The following is a 14500-nucleotide window of genomic DNA, read 5'->3' as shown; positions in this document are numbered from 1 at the left end:
TCAGCTCTTTCTTTTGAAGAATTTATTTTCTCAACTTTCAAAACTCCATTAGCAATTTTTTTCTCTAACAAAATGCAGGTCAACCTCAATGTGCTTTGTTTTCTCATAGAAAACTGGATTCAAAGCAAGCTTTATAGCTGACTCATTATCACAGAAAACTTTAACAGGAGTTAAATCTTTAATACCCAAATCAAATAAAAGTTTCAAAATCCATATTATTTCACAAGTTACAGAACCTAAGGCTCTGTACTCAGACTCAGTAGATGATCTTGAAACAGTTGCCTGTTTCTTACTTTTCCAAGACAATAAAGTGTTACCAACATAAACAAAATAACCCGTAACTGAATTTCTAGAAGAAATACATTTTGCCTAGTCAGCATCTACAAAACCCATTAAGTCAAATTTATATGACTTAACTACTGAAACACCTTTTCCAAGACTACCCTTCAAATATCTAAGTAGCCTGAATGCTATATCCAGATGAGATTTATGAGGTTTACGCATGAATTGACTAAGAATTTGCACACAATATGATATGTCAGGTCTGGTAATAGTAAGGTATATAAACTTTCCAACTAATTTTTGAAACTCAGTGATATTTTTTAACAAGGGATCACCTGAACCAGAACTCCTTTTAAGAATAAACTTTGCTTCTAAAGGAGTTGAAACAGGTTTGCAACTTAACATACCAAACTCATGCAAAAGTTCAAGACAGTATTTCCTTTGATTTAAACAAGTTCCTTTATCTACACTTAAAACTTCAATACCAAGAAAATAACTCAACTTTCCTAAATCTTTTATAAAAAACTTTGAGTTTAAAAAAGATTTTACACTTTAGAGTTCATCTTCATTATTACCTGTCAAGATTATACCATCAACATAAACCAATAGAACAACAATAAAGTTGTTTCTATTCCTAATAAATAAGGAATAGTCATTTACACTTTGTAAAAAACCTTAACTAAACAATTAAGTGCAATGTTTTTCATTGCACTTTCTAGGGGCCTGTTTTAGTCCATACATACAAAGAATTAACTAACTTGCAAACTCTTGTATCTCCTTTGGAATGATAGCCTTAAGGAAGACTCATAAAAACTTCCTCAGACAAATCTCCATAAAGGAAAGCATTATTTATGTCAAGTTGATATAAAGGCCAAGATCTATTTACATACAAAGATATAACAACATGAACATTAAAGGAAAGCATTCTTTAAAGTCTATACTTTCTCTCTGATTATAGACCTTGGCTACAAGACGAGCCTTATATCTGTCAATCACACCATCAGGTTTGTATTTAATTCTATATACCCACTTACAGCCAATTGGCTTTCTGTTGTTTTTAGGTAAATCAACAATGTCCCAAGTGTGATTTCAATACAAAGCTTCGATTTCTTTATTCATTACCTCTATCCAATTAGGATCGGAAGAGGCTTCATTAAAATCCTTTGGTTCAACTGTTTTGTTAAGATTAGAAAAGAAAACATTTATTTTCATTACTAAGAACAATATAGTTAAGAGTACGTTCTATACCATATCTATGCCTACCCTCAACTATATAATCATTAAATTTGATAGGCATGAGAGATTCTCTTCTAGACCTAGAAGCCCCTACAGATTGTCCCAAGGAAGGCAAGGAATCTAAATGACTACTTTCCTCAGACAAATTTGAAGGTCCTAGCATAGTCTCACCAGATGGAGGTACAGATGCCTCGCTAGTCTGATTATCACCAGGTGTAGTATCAGAAAAGGTTTCACTCAGAGTCTCGGCTACACTAGAACCATCCATCTGGTGGTTAACACTCAATTCATCCAAATTAATAACATCATTCACATATTCAGAAATGTTTAAATCATCATAGGAAAATAGGTCTACAAAATTATCAAAAACAGATTGTTTATCAACAGTTATTGACTTCAGCGTAAAAGGAAGACTAAACTGCACAAATGGTCCCCGTGGTTTGCTCAAAATTGCCACTTTGGTCCAAAAAGGTTTGGACTAGCACCACAACTCCAAAGTTTTTATTTTGTTGCGATTTTGGTCCGATTTGATATGAATTTTTTTAAATGACGAGTTTGCCCTTCATTTTTCCTTTTCTTTATTTTTTTAATTACTTTAATGTTTTCTGCCTAAAAGGAAAATAAAAATAAAATTAAACCCTCAACCCACCCTCTCACTTTTAACTTACTAACACTCTCCCTCTCTTTTCATTTGCTACCGGAGCACCACTGTCGGTGCCACCCATTTCGCCGGAGCAACCCATTTAGCCGGAGCACCACCATCGGTGTCATCCATTTAGCCACCGCCTAACAACTCAAAACCACCGCCACTCTGATATGCAACTCGAAGAACGAAGGTCCGACTCCATCTTCCTCAGAAAACCCCAAGTTTCCACCACCAATTGGGAACCCTAACCCTAGCCGCCGCTAAATCTAAACCATGACGAACGATATGGCGAGGTAGGGAGGCCCTAAATGACCGATTAGAGCGACGATTTTGAACAAATCTCCATCGTCTTTCCAAATACGACAAGAAGGTGACACCAGACGATGGTGGCGCTGGCATCGTCATCTACAGAATCGCTGGCGGCGCTGTAAAGATGTTGCAGATCTGGAGCTTCAGAAGGGGTTGAGGTACCGGCGATGGCACCACCCTTTAAGTTTTTCGAAACCCTAGTCGGTTCGTGTGTGTTCTTGTATATATCAGATTTCTTATTTTGTGTATAAAATCTTCAAAAGATGTATGTTTTTGGCATTAGAAAATATTTAGGTTTTGTATGTGTTGTTATATGCTAAATTTCAGAATTTTGTCTGTGTATTCATCTGGAGAAGAGAGTGGTGTTGTTGACCGGAAAATCGACGGTCATAACTGGTGGTGCTTCCATGGGTTGACCAGAGGCGACATTACTGACCGGTGGTGGTGGTTTTACCGGAGGACGACGAAGAATGGGGAAGAAGGGGTCTAGAAGCAGGGAACAGAATAGAAGGGGGGAGGGTTTAAGGGTTTAATTTTATTTTTTATTTTTCTTTTAATCAGAAAAACATTAAAGTAATTTAAAAAAATAAAAAATGAAAAAATGAAGGGCAAACTCGTCATTTAAAAAAATTCAAAACAAATCGGGCCAAACTTGCAACAAAATGAAAACTTTGGACCTGTGGTGCTAGTCCAAACCTTTATGGACCAAAGTGACAATTTTGAGCAAACCACAGGGACCATTTGTGCAGTTTAGTCTAAAAGGAAATACAAATTTGTAAAACTTCACATCTCTGTAAACAAAAACAGAACTTTTATCAAGACTCAGCAACTTGTAACCTTTTTCTCAAAAGAATAACCCAATAAAACACACTTTTCAGCTCTTTCAGAAAATTTATTTTGATTATTAAGTTTGGTAGCAAAGCACAGGCTACCAAATACTCTTAAATGTTCAAAACCAGGTGGGTTTTTAAAAACAAATTCATATGGAGACAAGCCTTTCAAAATAGAAGTAGGCATTCTATTTATTAAAAAATAGAAGTAAGAACAGCTTTTCCCCGGTACTTAACAGGAAGAGAAGATTGAAATAACAATGTAACGTCCGGGTTTCGGGGCTAAGCATTTTAGACGATGTAATAGTCTAGGTCAACTATTGTAACTCTTTTGATGTAATAAAGATGAAATATTTGAGTATTATGTGAATTATGTGAATTTATATGCTTATTATTTATTTATAAATGTATAATAAATAAAGAATAAAAATAAGCGTCAAAATTAAAGTGTGAGATAAGCCTGATATCTTTACATAAAGCTGTAGTAGTAGAAACAAGGATTCCGGAGATATAAAGAACGCCGAAATCCGAGTTATAACAAAGAAGTTATGACCCGTCGAAGTTTCGTGATGAAACCGGCACGATACCGGGACGCGTAAATAGTGAATTTACGAAAGAGCGAGTTTTAGCCTTAGCGATCTAAACAAAACTCGTAGAAAACATTAAACCGAAAGCGTCCATAAAAAGAACGCCCAAATCTGACTTCGTATGAGGAAGTTATGATTTTTCGAAGTTTCGGCTTAGCAGTGTACAGCCCGAAGTTCGAATATTAGATCGATCGGTTTTTAGCCGACACAACCTAAACGAGAATCGAATATCTTGTTAATAGTAGCATAACGATAAAAAGACAGACGAAAACGGACGTCAGATGAAGAAGTTATGAATTTTTAACGGACCAATGCTGTCCCGGCCTGTTAAAAATATAGATTTAAAATAAAGTCAAAATTAGCCGACGGAGTCTAAACGAAAGTTGTAGAGTATGTTCCCGCCTACACGTGGATATAAAGAACGTCGAAAACGGAGCTCGTATGCGAAAGTTATGATTTTTAGAAGTTGGGAAGCAAAATTGCGAATCTGCGAGAAAGGTGGTGACGTGGCCGCATCTGAGCCATTGCTTGTTGCCCAAGGCTTCGCTTCGGGTGGATGACACGTCGCCTCGCATTACGCCCCACGTCCGAAGCTGGGTACGCCCGGCGTACTTGGCCTTATCCCTTCCGAGTCCGAGTGCGAGCCAGCTGTACGCGAGCTGGAGCCCTTATCCGATCTACGCCCAACGTAGCCAAGGATTACGCCCAGCGTAGTCCGAGGCCTCGCAAGCTATAAAAGGGGGGCGAGGGTTCCAGATTTTTCACACCAATTTTCTTTCTCTCTCTAGCTCCCCAAACCACCCCTAAACCTTAGGAAAAATCCCTAGCACCCAAAAGAAGCCCCGAGGCTCCCGGACACCCGAGAAAAATGGTCTTTCGGTTCGGAAACGCTGCTCCGAGCAAAGCCCGGTTTTCTTTAAAATCCGCTGTAAGTGAGCTACGCCTACGCAATTTTTAATATAACTTTTAAATAATTATAGTAATGTCACAGTTGGTATCAAAGCATTAGTTTAAGCGAACTATGAATTTGTAGGATTTCTAGACTTAAACTTAGAATGCTGAGCGATGATTGTGAGGTTTGAGCACTAGCTTATTTTAGGAATTGTGCCTAAAATGCTTTTATGTGCTAAATGCTTTGTGCCTGACATGATGATATTTATTCGGATCTATGGTCTGTTGCCGACCGGATCTGGAAACCTTATGTGTTTAGGATTCTAAACGTACGACTACAATATTAGAACTAGCATGTAAACGTTTCGGAGAGATAAGGATGATTTAAACGTCTATCCTGAATAAAGATCTAAATTCACCTTATTCGGTGTATAGATCAAAATGGCAAGAACCCGCAGTGGAGCTGGGAATGCAAATGGGAATAGGAATCAACCCCAGTGATTCAGCAAATACCTGATGTAGCAGATGTTCCTGAGCCAATCACGATGGCCGGAGTGCAAGCGATGATCCAGATGATGTTGGATCATCAAATGGAGGAAACCAGGCGTTTGCTCCAACAAAATCGCGAGGAAGCTACCATACCAATCGTAGAGCCCGAGCTGAATGATGGGCAGTCAGAAGGAGGAAACTACAGTGGGACTGTTGGTCAAGCCAAGCCACCGATAGTTAGGCAAAACCACCAGGATAGAGGAAATGACGGACGTGGATGCAAATACAAGGATTTCATGGCATCCAAACCACTGTGTCTATCTGGAAGCCCGACGCCGGTGGAAGTCATGAACTGGATCTCCGAGATGGAAACGATGTTTGAGAGTTGCGAGTGTAGCAACAGGCAGAAGACCGCTCTCGCGGTTCCCCTGTTGAAATCTGGAGTACTAAGCTGGTGGAAGCTACTAGCTGATTCAATGCCCAAAGGAGAAGCGAGCAAGATGTCGTGGGAGGATTTTCTGGTGCAGTTAAAGATGCAATACTGCTCTGAGCAGGATCTTCTGGAGATCAACAACGAATTCCAGAATCTGAAGAAGGGAAGAATGAGCGTTGCTGAATATGCTGCAAGCTTTACAGAGAAAATGAAGCTTGTTCCTCACCTCATCCCAACTGAACTCTCCAAGGTTAACAAGTTTGCCCTCGGATTACCAGCGGACTTCGGTCCAATGGTCAAGCAAACAACCACTCTGAAAGCCGTCATCTGGGCTGCTAAGAATGTGGAGACCCAGATACGAGAGAAGGGTCTAGAGAGAGCGTATGTGGGAGAGAAAAGGAAATTTGATGGGTCGTCGAAATTCAGCAAGAAAAGCAAGTTCTCAAGGTCTGGTACGCAGAAGTCTGGAGGAGGTGAAGCCAAATGGTGCGACAAGTGCAAGAAGAAGCACAGGGGAAATGTGACGGAGGAGTCACTTGTTTCAAATGTGGAAAACCTGGGCACTATGCCAACGAGTGCACGTTCACTAAGAAGGTCTGTTATGAGTGCAACGAGGAAGGGAACATTTCAAAGGACTGTCCGAAGAAGAAGGAGGCAGGAAGACCCAACATTCCACCGAAGCCAAAGGCAAGAGCCTTCCAGATGACGCTCGAGGCTGCAAAGGAGGCAGCAGACGTCGCTTCAGGTACCTTTCTTGTAAATGGATTGCCTGCCAATATACTATTTGATTCGGGAGCAAACTATTCCTTTGTATCGCATAGATTTGGAGGAAAATTAGCATTGCCGGTAGAAAAACTTGATAATGCCCTAATTGTGGAAGTTGCCAGTGGCAGGTTCGTACCTGTTAGTGATCGTATTAAGAACATAGTCATCGACATAAACGGAAATGAATTCCACGAGGAGCTGTTACCCATAGAATTGAACGGTTTCGACATCGTTCTGGGAATGGATTGGCTTAGCGCCAACGATGCTGAGATTCAATGCTGAAAGAAGATAGTAAGGGTAAACCCACCCGGAAAAGAGTCATTTATGGTGTACGGGGACAAACGCCGAATAAATTCTGGAATCATCTCCCTGATGAAAGCCAGAAAATGTTTGTCCAAGGGATGTGCATCATACTTGGCATTCGTAATCGATGCTAAGAAGGAAAAGAAAGAGGTGCAGAATATACCGGTTGTGTGTGATTATCCGGAAGTCTTTCCCGAAGATCTTCCCGGATTACCACCTGATAGACAAGTGGAATTTCGGATAGACTTGTTACCAGGTACAACACCGATAGCGAAAGCACCATACCGATTAGCACCGACGGAGATGAAGGAGCTCATGACGCAACTTCAGGAGTTGTTGCACAACAGTTTTATCAGACCTAGTTCATCACCCTAGGGAGCTCCGGTGCTATTCGTGAAGAAGAAAGACGGAAGCATGAGAATGTGTATAGACTACCGAGAGCTGAACAAGGCAACGGTGAAGAACAAGTATCAATTGCCAAGGATTGATGACCTATTCGATCAGCTGCAAGGTTCGAGCTATTTCTCAAAGATCGATCTCAGGTCAGGATATCATCAGCTAAAGGTAAGAGAGCAGGATGTTGAGAAGACTGCACTACGAGTTCTTGGTTATGTCATTTGGACTAACCAATGCTCCAGCAGCATTCATGGATTTTATGAACAGGGTTTGTAAACCATTCCTCGATAAGTCCGTGATAGTGTTTATGGATGACGTTCTCATCTACTCGAAAAGCCAGGAGGAGCATGGCCAGCATCTACGAGAAGTGTTGGAAGTCTTGAAGAAGGAGAAACTGTATGCAAAGTTCTCCAAGTGTGATTTTTGGATCCGAGAAGTCCAATTCTTGGGTCATGTGGTTAACCAGGAGGGAATAATGGTTGACCCAGCAAAAATCGAAGTTGTGATGAAGTGGGAACGTCCAAAGAGTCCCACAGAGATTCGAAGCTTTCTTGGATTAGCTGGATATTATCGACGATTTATCCAAGGCTTTTCTTTGATAGCTGCTCCATTGACAGCTTTGATCCATAAAGGAGCTACTTATACATGGAGCGAGAAGCACAAAGAGGCATTCGAGAAGCTAAAGAAGAAGTTATGCGAAGCACCGATTCTTTCTCTACCCGATGGAGTTGAAGACTTTGCGGTCTATAGTGACGCATCTGGAATCGGGTTGGGTTGTGTTCTGACCCAAAGAGAAAAGGTGATAGCATACGCATCTCGACAATTGAAGGAGCACGGAAAGAACTACCCCACTCACGATTTGGAGTTGGCAGCGGTAGTTTTTGCTCTAAAGATATGGAGGCATTACCTCTATGGAACGAAGTGCAAACTTTTCGCTGATCATAAGAGTCTCCAGTATCTCTTTAATCAGAAGGAATTAAACATGAGACAACGACGCTGGCTAGAATTACTCAAGGACTATGACTGTGAGATACTTTACCACCCCGGTAAGGCAAATGTTGTTGTTGATGCCCTCAGTCGGAAAGTCAATCTTGAAAGGAAAAGGCCAAGAGCGTTGAGAATAGAAGTTGTCTCGACGATTGTGGAAAGTATCAAGAAAGCTCAAGAAGAAGCTTCAGAAAAGAATGACCGAAAGGAAGAACGTTGGTATTCGGTGCAAACCGTCAAGGACTGAAGGTATTCCAAGATCGGATTTGGGTACCTAAGACGGGAGGAATAAGAGATCTTCTGATGGAAGAAGCTCACAAGACCATGTACTCGATTCATCCCGGTAGCACAAAAATGTATAGGGACCTAAAACCCTACTACTGGTGGCCGACAATGAAGCTCGATGTTGCGAAGTATGTGGCAGAGTGTGTAACATGTGCGAGAGTTAAGGAACAACATCAGAAACCGTATGGGAGTTTAGAACCTTTACCTGTACCCATGGGTAAATGGGAAGACATCACCATGGATTTTGTGACTAAACTACCCAGGACGAAGAACGCTCACGACATGATTTGGGTGGTCGAGGATCGTTTCACAAAGAGTGCACACTTCATAGCTGCCAACGAAAGGTGGTCTATGGATAAGCTTGCAAATGCTTACGTGAAGGAAATTGTGAGACTTCACGGTGTTCCTCTAACAATTATATCGGATCGTGATAGTCGTTTCACGTCAAGGTTTTGGAGAAGTCTACAAGAGGAATTGGGTACAAAGTTGTGTTTGAGTACGGCTTACCATCCGCAGACTGATGGTCAGAGCGAAAGAACGATTCAAACGCTTGAAGATATGTTGAGAGCATGTACCCTCGAGTTCCAAGGTAACTGGGATGAGCACTTACCTTTGGTAGAATTTTCCTACAACAACAGTTTCCACTCGAGCATCAAGATGGCACCTTATCAAGCCTTGTACGGACAAAAGTGTCGTACGCCGTCTTGTTGGCTTGAGGCTGGAGAAAAGCAGTTTATGGGCCCCGAGATAATCCATGAGACTGCTGAGAAACTGAAGGTGATTAGGGAAAGAATGTTAGCAGCTCAGGTTCGTCAGAAGATCTATGCTGACAAGAAAAGACGACCGATGACCTTCGAAGTTGGGGATTCGGTTTTGCTTAAAGTCTCACCGTGGAAGGGACTTATAAGATTCGGAAAACGAGGAAAGCTAAGTCCAATGTTTATTGGACCGTTCAAAGTTCTTCAGAAGATTGGGAACCAAGCTTACAAGCTGGAATTGCCCGAAGAATTCGATGGTATTCATAACACCTTCCATGTGTGTTATATGAGGAAATTCACGGGAGAAGTTCCCGACATAATTCCAATCTCAGAGTTAAGGATGGATGAGAATAAGAGGCTGATCGAAGAGCCCGAGGCAATTGTTGACCGTAAGACTAAGAAGTTACGATGCAAGATGGTCGACTTAGTGCTAGTCCAGTGGAAACATTCGAATGGGCCGAACCTCACTTGGGAAACAGAGAGTGACATGATGAGTCGCTATCCGCATCTGTTTGCTGACGCATGATTCCGGGACGGAATCATCCTAAGGGGGAGAGAATTGTAACGCCCGGGTTTCGGGGCTAAGCATTTTAGACGATGTAATAGTCTAGGTCAACTATTGTAACTCTTTTGATGTAATAAAGATGAAATATTTGAGTATTATGTGAATTATGTGAATTTATATGCTTATTATTTATTTATAAATGTATAATAAATAAAGAATAAAAATAAGCGTCAAAATTAAAGTGTGAGATAAGCCCGATATCTTTACATAAAGTTGTAGGAGTCGAAACAAGGATTCCAGAGATATAAAGAACGCCGAAATCCGAGTTATAACAAAGAAGTTATGACCCGTCGAAGTTTCGTGATGAAACCGGCACGATACCGGGAAGCGTAAATAGTGAATTTACGATAGAGCGAGTTTTAGCCTTAGCGATCTAAACGAAAGTCGTAGAAAACGTTAAACCGAGAGCGTCCATAAAAAGAACGCCCAAATCTGACTTCGTATGAGGAAGTTATGATTTTTCGAAGTTTCGGCTTAGTAGTGTACAACCCGAAGTTCGAATATTAGATCGAGTGATTTTTAGCCGACACAACCTAAACGAGAATCGAATATCTCGTTAATAGTAGCATAACGATAAAAAGACAGACGAAAACGGACGTCGGATGAAGAAGTTATGAATTTTTAACGGACCAATTCTGTCCCGACCTGTTAAAAATATAGATTTAAAACAAAGTCAAAATTAGCCGACGGAGTCTAAACAAAAGTTGTAGAGTACGTTCCTGCCTACGCGTGGATATAAAGAACGTCGAAAACGAAGCTCGTATGCGAAAGTTATGATTTTTAGAAGTCGGGAAGCAAAATTGCGAATCTGCGAGAAAGGTGGTGACGTGGCCGCATCTGAGCCGTTGCTTGTTGCCCAAGGCTTCGCTTCGGATGGATGACCCGTCGCCTCGCATTACACCCCGCGTCTGAAGCTGGGTACGCCCGGCGTACTTGGCCTTATCCCTTCCGAGTCCGAGTGCGAGCCAGATGTACGCGAGCTGGAGCCCTTATCCGATCTACGCCCAGCGTAGTCCGAGGCCTCGCAGGCTATAAAAGGGGGGCGAGGGTTCCGGATTTTTCACACCAATTCTCTTTCTCTCTCTAGCTCCCCAAACCACCCCTAAACCCTAGGAAAAATCCCTAGCACCCAAAGGAATCCCCGAGGCTCTCGGAGACCCGAGAAAAAGGGTCTTTCGGTTCGGAAACGCTGCTCCGAGCAAAGCCCGGTTTTCTTTAAAATCCGCTGTAAGTGAGCTACGCCTACGCAATTTTTAATATAACTTTTAAATAATTATAGTAATGTTATTAGGTCCTTAAAATAATTATTTGGGCTATTATTATGAGTTATATTTGGTGTTATTTAACGCTTATATAATAATAATAATAGCTAGACTATTAGTTAGTCGCGGTTAACGTTAAAACTAAACTCTAGTGGTATTGATACTAGGTTTTGGTCAAGGAAAAATTGTTTTGAGATAACGAAGTGCTGTTCAAGTACCGAGTCACCACCTAATCAGGTGAGTGCATAGTTACTTTCATCTTACACATAGATATGAAGTATTTTATATAAATTACATGCTATGTGTGCATATTATCTGAATACTTGCTGTCTATGTTGGATGAATGATTTTATACACGTTTTTCGTTATTTAAACTGTATATGTATTTTATGTCTACAAAACTGTTGGGGTAAAACATGGGTAGATGTAATAAGACGATGTGTGATAAAATGATGAGAGGCCTCGATGTTGTTGGTGATCCAGTCATCTAACGGAGTATAGATGACGACCACAGACTCTTCTAGACAGTCCAGTGGAACGCTAGTAGGCTCGCAACCTGTAGGTGTTTGTGAACGATGTGTTCACCGGTGTACTCCATCCCCCTCATGGTTGCCTTTAGGACATTTATTGTTGAGGAACCCCCTTAGCAGTAGTGTCCATCCCGATGATGATCCTTAGGCTAGGTCCCTTATGATAGGTGTTTAGGGACGTAAAGTAAGGATAACGGGAACAAGTAATCGGGTTATTGTTGGTTGATGAAATTAATAAACTTATTTATTGTGGGTTGAAAACCCTATGTGCTCACCAGGCTCCTAAGCCTGACCCACTCAGTTTCATGTATTACAGGCAGTGGCGCTCGAGCATAGATGTGATGTTTTGGATGAGGGATTACAGATATAGGCCTGTAGATATGAAATAATGTAGTAAGGCTTATATTGTACTGTTTATGCTTTTGATCTGTATCGAACATGACATCCCGAGTCTTTTAATGAAATACATTTCCTTGGAAATGCTTTTGATAAATCTTTATCATATTTTGTTTTGGGACAAATTCCGCAACACTTTTATTTAAAATGTTACTCTGATTTTCAAACAAGCATAAACAAAATCGGTCTTTTCTGGCCGTGAAAATGGGGATGTCACAAACAAAGACCTAGCAACATTCAGATATGTCTATGTTTCCTTTCAACAACTCCATTTTGTTGTGGTGTGTAGACACAAGAGGTTTGATACAAAATTCCATTAAGTTAAAAAAAAAAGACTTCATCTTAAAATTTGAAAACTCAATTCCATTATTTGAGCGAACAATTTTAATTTTTGAATCAAACTGATTAAATAAAATAATAAAGAAAGAAGTAAAACAGTTATAAACTTCATCTTTACTTTTTAAAAGATAGGCCTAAGTAGCCCTTGTGAAATCATCCACAACAGTCAAAAAGAACCTATAACCTTCCCTAATAGTCACTCTATAGGGACCCCATACACGCAGATGAACTAACTCTCCAAGTTTGGAAGAACTATGAACACTAAGAGGAAAGGGTTCACGAGTTTGCTTAGGCTTGTGACAGACATCACAAGGAGGAAGATTAGTATTAACAAACTTAAGCTTATCTTTTAAACAATTCAAAGCTTGTTCAGCTGGATGACCCAATCTACTATTCCATGTTAGTTTAGACACAAAACACTTAACAAAATTAGCTTTATAAGAACTAATACTTGAGGGAAAAGAATTAAGATAATATAATCCCCCAGTTTCTCTACCATTCTCCACCACCTTCATTGATTGTAAATCCTGAATTTTACATTCATGTTCATTAAAAATAACTTCACAATTTGTGTATTTACACAATTTATGTACAAAAAGCAAGTTCACATTAAAATCAGGATCAACAAAGACATCAAATAGTGTTAAGTTTTTAGAAAACTATAAATTTTCAATTTTGTTAGTTTTAGCAAAAGATCCATTAGGATGATTTACAAAAAGATTTAATTTGGAAACATCAACAGTATCATGAAGAAGTGACTCAGCTGATGTCATATGTTGATTTGCACCTGAGTCGACAACCCATTTTTGGTGGCTAATGGTAGAATTATAAGACCTAAAAAGAAGGATACCTATCATATTCGCATTCACAGAAGTATCCTTAGAGACAGAAGACTTTTCATTAATGAGACTCAACAACTTGTTGTATTGTTCACTTATAAGATAGTGAGCATTACCACTCCTAGTGACATCTGAAGTAACACTAGAAGAAAAAGAACTACTGGAAGGAATAGATGAGGAGTTACTAGAAAAGGACTTATTTTGACTCCTCATGTTATCATTATTAGTCTCATTCCTGAACTTAAAATCTTTTGGATAACCAATTAGTTTATAACACCTTTCAATAAGGTGTCCCTTAAGACTACAGTTTCTACACTGTAAATTCTTATTTCTTCCCTTATTTGAGTTAGTATTTTGACTCCTTTTATCACTAACTCTGCTATTAAATGAAGATGATTGAGTTTTGGTGACATTAGAAGAAAGGAGAGAGCCCCATTCTTTTGATGAGATTCCTCTCTAGAAACAATAGAAAAAGTAGATTTAACATTAGGAAAAGGATCCATCAAAATTATGTGACTCTTCACTTGATTAAAAGAGTGATCAACACCACTTAGAAACTGCATTAACTTCATTAGTTTAGAGTGATCGTTATATTTAGCAGGAGCCTCACAAGTGCACTCAACAAGATTGGTAAGACTGTCAAATTTCTTTCAGAGAGTATCAAGTTTATTAAAATATTCAAGATACATTTTAACTAAGAGAATTAATACTTTGATGAACATTAAAAATAACAGACCCATCTGCTTTATTGTAAGTTTCAAAATATTCATCCCAAATTTCTTTAGCAGATTTGGTGAACATTAAAAATAACAGACCCATATGCTTTATTGTAAGAATATGCATGACCAAAGTAGATAGACTCAAACAAAGAACCAAGAATCCAGGAGCAAACAACTGCATTGGCACGCTCCCACTTCAAAGATTGAAGTTCATCATTGGAATCCTTAGTAACTTTACCTTCAACAAACCCTAATTTGTTCCTAGCCTTAAGACTTCTAGTCATAGAACTACGCCAAACACAGAAATTTTTGGTCCCAGTTAGTTTAAAGTTCACTATCGTAGTAACAATATTATCTGAAGGATGTATGAACAAAGGATCATCGTAGTTCACAGACTCAGTCTTAGAACCACTACTAGATTCAGAACGAGGTGTAGGTCCAATCATGATGCACAAACAAAGAAACTAACAACAAGTAAGAAAATCAACATAAAACACATACAATTGTGACTCCTATATGTCCAGATGGTCACCACGGTATGTTGGGGCCCAAGACAAGAATCACAGAGTCACAAAAAAACAATCAACAATAAAGTAACTAGTGTACGCAAGACAACCAGGATCTCCCATAATCTACAACTAAAACAGAGGTAA

The 14500-nt window shown here is 39.7% G+C and overlaps 1 protein-coding gene across 1 annotated transcript; it reads right to left on the bottom strand.

Annotated features, from left to right (window-relative positions):
- Positions 1 to 48: 48 nt before the first annotated feature.
- LOC145104392 (uncharacterized) lies at positions 49 to 14028 on the bottom strand. Its single transcript, XM_079041650.1, has 10 exons — positions 13865 to 14028; positions 13653 to 13764; positions 13003 to 13584; positions 12883 to 12948; positions 12474 to 12816; positions 1546 to 1869; positions 1379 to 1454; positions 858 to 916; positions 421 to 746; positions 49 to 369 (listed from the first exon to the last, which is right to left on the bottom strand). The coding sequence occupies exons 1-10, from the start codon at positions 14026 to 14028 to the stop codon at positions 49 to 51; spliced, it is 2373 nt and encodes a 790-aa protein (XP_078897776.1).
- Between the last annotated feature and the right edge of the window lie 472 nt (positions 14029 to 14500).

The sequence above is a fragment of the Lactuca virosa genome, chromosome 4 (genome assembly GCF_052849685.1).
Source record: "Lactuca virosa cultivar CGN04683 chromosome 4, Lactuca_virosa_CGN04683_v6, whole genome shotgun sequence".
NCBI classification, from domain to species: Eukaryota; Viridiplantae; Streptophyta; class Magnoliopsida; order Asterales; family Asteraceae; genus Lactuca; species Lactuca virosa.
This window is presented reverse-complemented; position numbering and strand designations above follow the sequence as displayed.

Excerpts from the sequence above, each read along its gene's own strand:
- LOC145104392 (XM_079041650.1), bottom strand. The coding sequence starts at position 14,028 with ATGCAGTTGTTTGCTCCTGGATTCTTGGTTCTTTGTTTGAGTCTATCT. Across the intron at positions 12,949-13,002 it reads TTTCCAAATTAAATCTTTTT|TTTTCTAAAAACTTAACACT; the intron begins GTAAATCATCCT and ends GAAAATTTATAG. Across the intron at positions 370-420 it reads GTCTTGGAAAAGGTGTTTCA|GCAAAATGTATTTCTTCTAG; the intron begins GTAGTTAAGTCA and ends GATGCTGACTAG.